General features: G+C 37.1%; 1 protein-coding gene and 1 long non-coding RNA gene across 3 annotated transcripts; one reads left to right on the top strand and one right to left on the bottom strand.

The window, feature by feature from the left end:
* Positions 1–394: 394 nt before the first annotated feature.
* On the top strand, positions 395–3,357 carry LOC103930492. 2 transcript variants are annotated; one of them, XR_007253474.1, is made up of 5 exons: positions 395–849; positions 993–1,061; positions 1,633–1,689; positions 2,484–2,565; positions 3,227–3,357. It is a non-coding gene; the product is annotated as an uncharacterized LOC103930492 (long non-coding RNA). The 2 variants fall into 2 exon arrangements; XR_007253473.1 differs by lacking the exon at positions 3,227–3,357 and having other exon boundaries at positions 401–849; positions 2,484–2,810.
* On the bottom strand, positions 2,791–4,354 carry LOC125471194 (NAC transcription factor 32-like). The gene is made up of 3 exons (XM_048571363.1): positions 4,128–4,354; positions 3,734–4,017; positions 2,791–3,469 (listed from the first exon to the last, which is right to left on the bottom strand). Exons 1-3 carry the CDS (start codon positions 4,306–4,308, stop codon positions 3,050–3,052), a joined length of 885 nt encoding a protein of 294 aa, XP_048427320.1. The 5' UTR covers positions 4,309–4,354; the 3' UTR covers positions 2,791–3,049.
* Positions 4,355–11,417: the final 7,063 nt, after the last annotated feature.

The following is an 11,417-nucleotide window of genomic DNA, read 5'->3' as shown; positions in this document are numbered from 1 at the left end:
ATACATAACTTGGAACAAATTATGAAAAATTAGTACAGAAATCTCATTACATATTTAACACTAGCATATGTGGGGGTAGGAATTTATTTTTATTTTTTTTAATTAGAGATATGTTAATATTACATGTAGGTGAGGCTTTGAAAAAAAAAACACAGCAAAATTTGGTTATGTGAGATTACATTTCTGCCCCATATTTCTTATTCATAGTCTGTTTTAATTAAAGGGTTAAACTGATAATTTCATAGAATTTTGGTTGCCAATGAGTATTTTATTAATTAGTAGAGATTATGGAAAAACTGAACCAACAGCCCACGTTACAGAGCTTTGGTGCTTTTTGTCTTCCTCACTATATTATATATACTAAAACTCAGTTTCCTACACTGTTTATTAACAGTGAAATCCCCAGAATGCCCCAAAATTGCTCTTGGTTGTCCGGGTTTTCCACTTTTTGGCCAGTGAAATGGCGACATTGCCCTCGGTGGCCACGCGTCTATCATCGCTGATCCTTCTCCTTCGATTTCTTCGTTGTTTTTTCCGTTCGCTTCTTTCTCTCCATCCTCAGCTTCTGCAAATTGTCGAACGTTTTTTCTCTTCCACGCCGGTGTTGTTCTTGGTGTCCACCCTTTGCAACTTTCTCCGTGTGATTTTTCACCTTCGTTTTTCTTCCGGAAAACTGCTCGATTCGTGAACGGTGGAGGGGCTACAGATTTCTGCCTTTTTCAATTCGATTGAAATCCGTTTTTTGCTTGCGTAGTCTAACGTGTTCGGGTGATTTTTGCTCAGCGTACGTGATTTCGTTTTTTAGGTGGTTCGCAATTGGATTCCACAGTAAAACCCAGAAACTTAGAGGTATGAAAATTTCAATTTTTTTGCTTTCTTAATTTATTTTCAATGTTAATTTCTGATTTATTTTCAGTATTGATTCCTAAATAAATTATTATTTTTGATAAACCCACTTAGAATCTGATCTGGGTTTTGCTTCGATTCCATAGTAAAAACCTTGAAACTTAAAGGCACAATCTGCATGTCGTTAGAAACTACTTGAGCAGCCGCGATCTCAGGTAATTTACTCTTTTGTGTGTATTGGGTTGGTGAGTTATTGATAAAATCTGAAATGACTTGAAGATTTGATTTGGGTTTTGCATGTTTGTAGTTTTTTGGGACTGGAATTTGGATTATTCATGATTTTAAAAAATTTCATATATATATGATTTGAGTTTAATTCAGGAAAATTATTATCTATGCTGTATATTTCCAAACTCAGTTATTGGTTGAATATACTCATTGGTTGAAGCTTGAAAATAAAAGGCTGCTTTAAGGCAAGGGAGAAGTGTCGTTTCATCAGTATTGGGAAGCTTTCTTTAAATAACTGTGTCAATGACCCTGAGTTGGTCTGTTTTGGTTTTGGTTATTTTTTTCAATTGGTTTGGGATTTTTTTTATGTTTGGAGTTCTTTTGCTGTAATATTGTTTTCTAGTCATCTGGAATTCAGTTTATGTTATGGGTTGCCATGTTTCTGCATTTAATTTGGTGTTTGGATGCTTAGGTTACAGTTGTCATCGATTTTCTTAAAGAATTAATCCAAGTGATGATGCCATTTTTTATATCTGTTTAAATGTTAACACTTTACAGATTTTCAGTTTCTACACAATGAGATGATGCGACTGTTCAAAGTGCTTTATCATTAAGGTGAGTGATTTTTGTTTTTTGCTTTTAGCCTTTTGTGATGAAGAAAGTTTAGTCATTTGTTTACTGACTTATTAATTGGTGAGAAGATGAAACATTTTGCTGTTGGTTGCTAACAAAGTAATACAATCTCACAACAGAGTTTTCGTTTTTTTTCTTTGTTTGCTTTAATTATGTATCATTTTTTATAAAAAAAATTCGTATATAGTTTTGGAAATTTTTATTTGGTTAGAGAAAGGGTAAGAATATAGGAAGAGGAGAATTACATGCTTTAATAAAAATGCTGCATTCTTATTTGTGTAATTGGATACAGGGTTGAAAAAGGAGTTGAGTGTTGTTGTTTGTGTCTTCATAGTTTCGTCAAGATTTGAAAAACAGTGAAAAGATATTAAACTTATGGATGGAAGTAAAGCAAACAAAATTTTAACTAAAAATGCGACTGGGATGAGAGAGTATTGTAAGAGTTCATTATGGTAAAATATTGTTGTGCATGACAGTATTAAATAATCAGTTTGATAAATTAAAATGGTGTGATTAAATAAGATTATCTGTTGGGTGTACCTATATATGCTTAATAAATTGTTAATGAGTTTTCAATTTCATGTTATTATTAGCTCTGATGATTTTGTTTCGCTTTTGTATGTTTAAAATTGTCATGCTCTGTGTATTTGAGAATTTTTTTTTTAATTTAAATTTTATTTCTGTGTATGGTCCAGTAAACTTCTGGTTCCCTAATCATTTGACTTAATTTTATTTCCACTTCTAAAAGTTTTTCCTGTAATTTTCTGTCATAAAAGGATTGTTTTGTTGCAAAAAGCGAGGCCAATTTGTTTAGGGCTTGAAGATTTCTACATTCACCAGGTTTATCGTCGACTTCAGGTACTTTGTTCCACACAGTTTGGTTATGATTGGGTAAAATAAGCTGATTATCTGCCTATTTCATGAGGATATCAATAGGGACTATCTACCCAATCTTTTGTGTGTAAATAGATGTAAATACACATCAAATATTATCTTTTGTATGTAAATTTGTAAAACATGTGAATATTAGAACAATGGCAATAGAACTGCCAATCCATATCTTTGTAAATAGATTTCTGTATGTATATAAATAATATTGCATATCGTGTGTATTTAGAATTTTTTGCATGTTTTATACAGTTTTAAAATCCGCAGCATCGCGCGGGCACTATTGCTATTAGTCACTAAACGTCCCTTTTTATTTTTTATAGACATCCAAAATTAAATTAAATTGGTTACGTAACGAAATTCAAAAGAATAATAGGAGCTGCTACTAAATCATGTAATTACGGGGATCCTTTTTTCTTCTTTGTTGTCCTCTGTCTTGCCATTTTAAGTTGGCTTAAAATTGGTCGTGGGGGTAGGAGAACCTGTCCTGCAACTGGTAGGGTTGTTGCTGCTGCTCCATTTGCATTCGGCCCCCAAAAGGGTTCATAATATCCGAGAAGCCATCCATGTAATTCAGGAACTGATTATCAACAGTATTAAAGGCATTCTCCACTTCATTGCTCCATTTCAGTACACTTTGGACCTCCTTCTCCGGCGTAACCTCCGGCGACAGCACACGCTCCGAGCAGCTCGAGTAGTCCGCCGTCTGCTGCAACCTGGGTACTGATTCCATCGACATATCCATCATGTGATGTGTTTGTGGTGGTGGCGGCATTATGGTCATTTCCGGTTTTTGCTCATCCAATATTTCTGGGTACTTGGTTATTTTATTGGTGACCTTATTGTATATGCGGCATAGTACCCAATCATCAAGCTGCATTACATAAACATCAAATAAAAAAGATAAGCACTTTAATTGTTTAAACAAACTAAAATAAAAATATATAAGCGTGCTTAGGACTCGGATTAATTTATTTCCCCAAGGCGATATTTAATTTAATCTAAAACTGCATAAGGGGACTGTGAATGTGGTTAATACTAATTGTAAAGTTGGAAAATTCTTCAAACCATAAGTTACGTTTATGAAAGTCCAAGGGTATAATGGTAAAAGAGAAAAGGTGTAGAACGACGGACGTACCCTGAGGTTTTTATGTTTCTTGGCAGCGGCGGCGGAGCGGTCGACATTGGCGAGGCGGTACTCGTGCATGATCCAATTGGTTTTGAGTCCTTTTGGGGGTTTACCGGCGTAGAAGACGAGTGCCTTTTTGATCCCGAGTGCCTTGGGCTTTCCAATGTGCTTGTCTGCCCCAGTCGCCTTCCAGTACCCGGTTCCAGCTGCCCGGTTCGGCCTTGAACCGTTTGGATATTTTCTGTCCCTTGGCGAAAAGAAATACCATTCTTTCTCTCCGTAAAGTGCCATGTCTGCATACCACAAAAAAATCCAAGAATTTAGAGAAAATTGAGATCGACCCAGACCAAAATTTTCAAAAAAAGAAAAAAAGAAATAGGGAATTGGAAATAAATTAACGTACGAGGGAGGTTCCATGGATCAAATTTGTAAAGATCAATTTCTGTGATGATTGGAACAGCGAGAGGCTGGGAAGCGCATTTCCTGCACAAATAATGGTTCACCAGCTCCTCATCCGTCGGGTGAAATCTGAACCCCGGTGGCAACTCCAGCTGCTGCTTCCGCTCGTCACCTCCTCCGCTCATAATTATTTTTTACTGATTTACTGTTATTCTTTCCCTTTTTCTTTCTTTTCTCTTTCCTCTTCCTCTTGCTCTGCCTAATTTGCTTCTTCTGAGATTTCCAGCGAGAATATTGGAGCATAAAGGACCCAAGAGGCGATCTATATACCCACCCATCCGGACGCACACAAGGGGCACACCACGTTGTTACATTTTTCAATTCTGACACGTGGGGCGAGAGAGTGCTACTCAGTCCTGGTCCTATAGAGAGAGAGAGAGAGAGAGAGCTGTGGTCTGACGGCGGCCAGTTGGATTGCGTTGCACCAGTAGACCGCCTAAATTCAACGTGACACGTCACTTAATATTACGGTTTATGTTATTTTTTTTCATGATGTGATATTCTAATTAATATCAAATTTGTAAATGAGAGATCTTAATTTTGAATTTTATGAATAAATAATTTTATATCAAATTAAACTACTCATAATGTGTTAAGCCGAACTCTCCCTTTTTTTGTGTAAAGTATATCATTGTATTAAAAAAAAAAATGAAAGTGGAACGTGTTTAATTGCTGACTTTCAGGTTGATGATGATTTTGTCACTGCTTCCGTCACCTACTTTGGACATTCTTAATTTGTTTCATTTTGTTTTTCTTTCCAAAAATTTTGGCCCTTTTATTTGTCGTCGCATGACGCATGGCGCATGGGAAATAAAGAAAAATGTTTGGATAGGACTTGGGCGCTCAGCCGCCTCGCATGACGCATGGGAATGAACGTCATAGCTCTGCTAGATCCACGAATTATTTTTGGAAAGTTCTCTGTTTGAATTTTGAACACTCGATTTGCCGCATCCCATATCTATTTTTCCAGATTAAAAAAATTAAAAAGATTCCCAAAAATTAGAAACTCCAACTAGTTCCATGTCTCCTTTGTTTTTTCTTTCTTTTAACTAAAGTACAATTTAGGGTAAATTACATTTTACAATCTCAAATTTAGATGCAGTTACAACCTCATACAATATCTTTAAAACATTTCAATCATATACCTTTAATTGTTATTTATTTCAATTTCATACAACTGTTAATTAATCCGTTAAATTTTTTGTTAAGTGATAATGTGACAAGCTTGGAGATCCCATTGATATGGTTGTCTCATATATGTCACTCATGAAAAAAATAAAAATATAATTCTTTTAAAAATGTTAATTTAAGAAAAAAACTTTAAATGCTAATTTTCTTTTATGAAAATCTTAATGGGGCCCACCCTACCACTAACCCATTCCGTCGTTACCCTAATTTTACTTTTGTCATCCCCCTTCACCACCCAACCGCAGCCACATGACCACACCCCCAGCCAATCCACGCCGACCACCACCCTTCAACTGTCAGCCGCCACCCATCTAGCCTCCACTGAACAGCCACCACCGCAATAACAAGTCAACCCAGCAACCAGCATTGGGAAAGTACGGCAGGCCGAGAAGGAGGTTAGGGGATATCGAAAGAAGGAGGATCGACAACGGCATTGGTTGGTGGAAAGGATGAAGCGCAGATCTTTTTTCTTTTTATTGTTTTTTTTTTCTTTTATTTTTATATAAAATATTAAAAATTTGAAATAATCTTCTAATATATAGATTATTAATAATTTATTTATCCACATGTCATAAATTTGCTCCAAGTCAGCAAAATGGGACCTCCAAGCTTGCCATATCATCACTTAACAGAAAATTTAACGGATTAACTAACGATTGTGTGAAATTAAAATAAATAACAACTAAAGGTATGAGATCGAAATGTTTTAAAGATGTTGTATAAGGCTGCAACTGCACCCAAACCTGGGGTGGTAAAATGTAATTTACCCTACAATTTATGTAGCAATAAAAATTGTTATCACCAAGTGATGACTTGTTCCTAATTTTCCATCTAATTTTCTCCTTGAGTGTGTAAACTGACGTTTATGCCCTTTTTGGCAAAAGTGGAACCTGACGTGGACATAGTTATTCGGCTTTTAAATTATTTTTCTCGATATTGTAATTACTTAGCACTCATTGTTATGAATGCATGAGCGTGGTTAGACCCGAATCGGAGTTGTAACGAGAAAGTTACGTTTAGGTAAAGTGCGTTAACAACGGGTAGATTTGTACACGTGCATGCTAATTATTCAGTGTAGGAAACTACTGTTTTTGATAAGGTGTGTTAGATTTCATCTGATTTCAAATTGTACAAAACCTTATCATTTTTCTCTTTAAAAACCTGTTATGCGCCCTTTCGACCTCACCAACCAATCAGTCACTCTCCTCACTTCCCTCACCCAATTAGACATCTACCCTCTTTCTTCTTCTTTCTGTCCAATCAAAAGCGCTCTTTCTCTCTCTCTCTCTCTCTCTCTCTCTCTCTCTCCTTCTTCTTCTTCTCTCCCTCATCTGTCACTCTTTCTTCTTTGCAACAACCTTACACCATCAAAAAACTTCACAGATCGAACCTTAAACCACCACCATTAAACTCCTCTCAACCCCACGAGTCCATTCGTACAAACTAATCTTAAAATGGACGAGTTTTGAGTTTCCAACTAAAAGCAACTCAGAGCTCCAACTCAGGTGGAGGTTCCCCGTCGATTTCCATTTGTGTTACAAGGTTTTGGGAGATTTGGAGGCCACTACTCAACTCCCCGTGACCACTAACCTAAGTTGGGAAAGGAGCCAACGTCGAAACATGAAATTTCAAGGAGGTGAAAATAGGTTTGAGAATTTCGAGGCTTTTTCAAGCCATTTTTGTCCACTTTTTGGACTTTTAAAAGGTATAGACTTGTTCTACTCTTCATAAGCTTCATTTCCATATAAAGTACGTAAAAAATGGTTGAGAATTGAAGAAGATATGAAGTTTTAAAAACTTTCCAGAATCTGTTGAAAATTCTCTAGTTTTCGACGAACCAGATGGCGAAGGACAATCAGAGAAGAAGGAGAATATTCCGTTAAAGTTAACAGAATATTCTAACGCCATTAGGTAACATTGTTAATAGTTAATAGAATATTTGACGAAATATTCCTCTATCATCTGTTAGCATGCCAGGCGCGTGGCCTGCGTATACATGGTGGTGTGTGCTTGATGTGTAAGGGTCCGTGACATCGAGTAGAATGATTTTGTATATTTAAACCCTTCATTTGAGCAAACTATGGGGAATTTTCCTAGCCTTTTAGTGTATGTCCTAATTAATTAATTAGTAAAGTTATTTCACATATAGGTGAGACTTACCCCAAGGAGGTACAAGGACAAACAAGGCTAGGAGGCTACGATCTATCGATGTATCAATGAGTGGGCTTTTCTTTTATATATTATATATAAAGTTTATAGTTTCCACATGTGCTTTTGGATTGATTTTACGCCTATCATGCCATGTTCTATTTAATTTTAAAAATGCCATATTATTGTTGAGATTTTTATATATTGTCATGGCATGTTCACATACATTTTACTTGCTCGTCATGCATGCTTGCACCGGTGTAGTACTCACTCGGGCCAGGGCCAAACTTCACGCGCATGTTCACATTGTTGGAAATGTGCCCTAAAACCAATCATATGATGATACTTTATGGACATTTCACATGTTAAACTAATCTAGTTTAATATTAAGGGCAAACATTATTGTTTGAGTCGTCTCATATAAATGTTATATGCTTAAACGATAAGTCCAAGGAATATGTGATTGGAAGAATGCGATCTAAAGAAGTTAGATTCATGAGACCATTCTTTCGTTGACACATCCTAAACGTTCCTGATCATTGGATTGTCAATTGGGCATTGACAGTCCGTTAAGATCAGTACGTGCTATGTCTTCTCTCAGGGAGAGTGACTAGTCTCGAGTCATTGGTGTGTGTGACATCAAGACAAGTACGTAGGTGCTCAATAGAGAATGAGTTCACTGAACACGATCAACGAAGAGTTCTCATATTCATGTCACATGAGAACTCATGGTTGGGATAATGCAAATTAGTCTTTTGACCTGAGGCATCACAGTTGTCTTGTGGTTAGGTCCTTAATCTTTGATTATGTCAAAGTCACTCCATCAGGAGGGTGTCCATGGCATCGTTGGGGTTAAGCCACTTAGCCATGGAGGCAAGGTTAGCCATGGAGGCAAGTGAATGCGCAACAAGGGATCTCTAACCTTCAAACTGTTTGAGGGAGAATACTCTATGATATGATTAAGAATCTTTGGCCAAAGTATGAATGAGATTTAGGAATGTGTTCCAAATCACATTCAAGGTAATCATATAAGCACAAGACTCACATTGGATAGTAGACATGAATAAACTATCAAACCAAACAATGTGGTCAAGAGTATTGTATTAGAGAAATACCGTATTGCATTTGTAATCCTAAAACTGAATAGGTTCTCCACCTCTTCTGATTAGCTTGGGTAACCATGACATGCTGCTAGGCGTCAACCATGGTTTGTGGAAGCCCTAAAAGTGTATTATCACTAACGGGAGAATTGAAAGTAAGTTTCAATTCACAATCGATTAGAAAGAGTTTTAATCGCCCACTGCCTCGCTAAAAGGAACCTAATGGATTGTTCACCGAGTAAGGTAGAGTTTGAAGAAACAACGGAGATGAGTAAGAATAATTAAATGGTTTAATTATTTATCTAAGGCTAGGATTAATTAATATGTTAATTAATCAAACGAATAAGTTCGTTAAAGACCTCGGGTTAGTTTTGGGCCGCAAGGCCCAATGGGATTTGAATGTCAAGCCCATTAACTCAAGTTGTATGACAACTTGAATAAACAAAGGGCTTGAAAGCCCAATAAACCCTATGGCCGGCCATGATTAGAAGAATAGGGCTTTTGGTCCATTAGGTCACTTATTTGAAGGGACTATATAAAGGACTTTATAGCCTAAAATTTAGATATGGTAATTTTTGGGGAAAGGATGAGAACACAAGCTCTCCTTTCTCTCTAAAATTTAGGCCACCTTGGAGGGATCATCTAGCAATCAAACTCCTCCAAGGTCACTCATTTCTTCTTCATTATGCCTTGGTGATGAATCATTAGAGGTTCTCAATGTTGGGAACTTTGGAGAAACCTTTTCATCCATCCAAATCCATGGATCTAAGATGCAAGGAATGAAGGCCCTCTCTTTGGGTGATTAGCCTTTGCTTATGCAAAGAGGAATCTACAAAGGTATTGATTTCTCAACTCACTTTGTTTTGAGTTGAGTCTTGGTTCACCTATCTACTAGGCTTTGAATTTCATGGGTAAATGTTTTGTTTTAAGTGCATACAAGCATGATTCCGCCTTTAATTGTTAATTGCATGCTATTGATGTTGCTTAAATGAACATGTTTTTCACAAATCTTCCTTCACACATTGCACCACACGCTCACCTTGGATCCATTGTAGGTGCCAGTCTTGTCGTACAAATTGCAATAGGCAACTCTGACTCATATGTGATGCACCTAGTGCCAGTCTTCACGTGATTGTAGTACTAGAGCGTATATTATGATTACACCTAGTCCTATTCATGGTAAAACTTATCTGCATGAACTCGTGTGTTAGCATAGATTGATAAGCACCAGATTTTATTATTTTACCATTGAGATATTGTGATTTGGCGTATTTTTGGATTTACTATTGATTTGCATTTGATTTCATACTTATACATAGTATGAGTTTTTGAAAACTATACATGTTTTACGGTGAGGGGCTAGTATGTTTAGAAAATAAATGTGTTATTAAGCCTCTGTTTTTGCCCACTCACCCTTTTGTTTTTCGCCCCTCTAGGACTTAGATAGCTAAATTCTCTGTGGCATACAAGGAATCTCTGGTGGTTTTGACATATCCATAAATAAATGTAGGGGACTTTTCACGGTTGTGTATTAAGTACTTTAATTAGTTTCAACTACATTACTTATGTCGTACTGTCATCTATGCTCTGAATAGTTGTGTTTTATGGGTTCAAACTACTACTGCACACTCTCTACTTTAGATTAAATAAATGTTAGCTTTGGTTTTAAATTTATCCATATCTTTCTTATGCATCACTTTTCTTTTTGGTTACGTCACCTTTGGGGTGACGGCCAACATGCCTCGACTCCGATTGGGGTGTGTCACACCACGAGACACAATGTCCCCAAACCCTAGGAAATGCCAAGTTGACATTATGTGTATATTTTGGTTTTAACCAAAAAAAGAAAAAAAGAGACATCATATTTGATTTCCACAGAGAGACGATGCATCTGTTGACCCTAAAAATTACAAAGCCTACGTTGCGTGCAGACCAAGTAACTAATGAGATAAGTACGTCCTTTGGTTGATGCAGGGCGTGCCAACTCGTCGACCAAGCTCGCCCAAGGAGTAAAATTTGTTGATGTTGCGTTGAGCGCGTTGCTGACTTCTTGATCTTACGACTACGGCTGAGGAAGGAACACGTCTCGGCCTTCGGGTTCTAGAGCCTAAAGACAAGGCTGCTAATTCTGCGAAGTTCACGAATTGTCAGAACCGGGTTCGGTCACGGTGATTATATTCGTAAAAGTATAAGCACGTCAAACTGGCTCTAGATTATACGGACACAAGTACTCAAAAGAGATGTATGTCTTGATGGTGAATGTGGTTCGGCCGTCAAAATGCCGAACTCTGAAACTCACTTTGTGAGTATCTAATCATAAAATCACTTGGCGTTCAATGCACCGAATGTAGTAACTTGTAACACCTTACTTCGCCGAGAAGGCTAATAAGATGACATCTGCCAATAAGGATTCGAAAACCCTTCTCGACTGAGACTTGGATAGGTAACCAGTCGGCCTCGATGCAGTGCTGTTTATCCAAACTGAAGGTGCTCCTCGATCGGCTGATTCTACAGCAACAGTGTTGTTTATCCAAACTGAAGATGTTAGCCGGTTGCCTTCACAATGCTGTTTATCCAAACTGAAGAAGTGTTGATGGAAAAAGAAAATAAAAAATCTCAAGATGTTTGAGAGGTTCGCGCAGGGCAGTTGTGTGTTGAATTGGAGAGGGCCTTCTCAACGTTCAAAGCCTTGTATTATAGAATTCGTAGTGCTCCATTGCCGAAATAGATTTTCCCAGTTCCACTCTAACTCTTTTACATCCGGATATTGCGATAAAAACCCTTTGATAATATCACTT

This window comes from the organism of the source record quoted next, unplaced genomic scaffold (genome assembly GCF_019419815.1).
Source record: "Pyrus x bretschneideri cultivar Hongxiangsu unplaced genomic scaffold, Pyrus_bretschneideri_v1 Contig105, whole genome shotgun sequence".
In the NCBI taxonomy this organism is placed as follows: domain Eukaryota; kingdom Viridiplantae; phylum Streptophyta; class Magnoliopsida; order Rosales; family Rosaceae; genus Pyrus; species Pyrus x bretschneideri.
The sequence above is the reverse complement of the archived record's forward strand: the minus strand, read 5'-3'. Positions and strand labels throughout refer to the sequence as shown.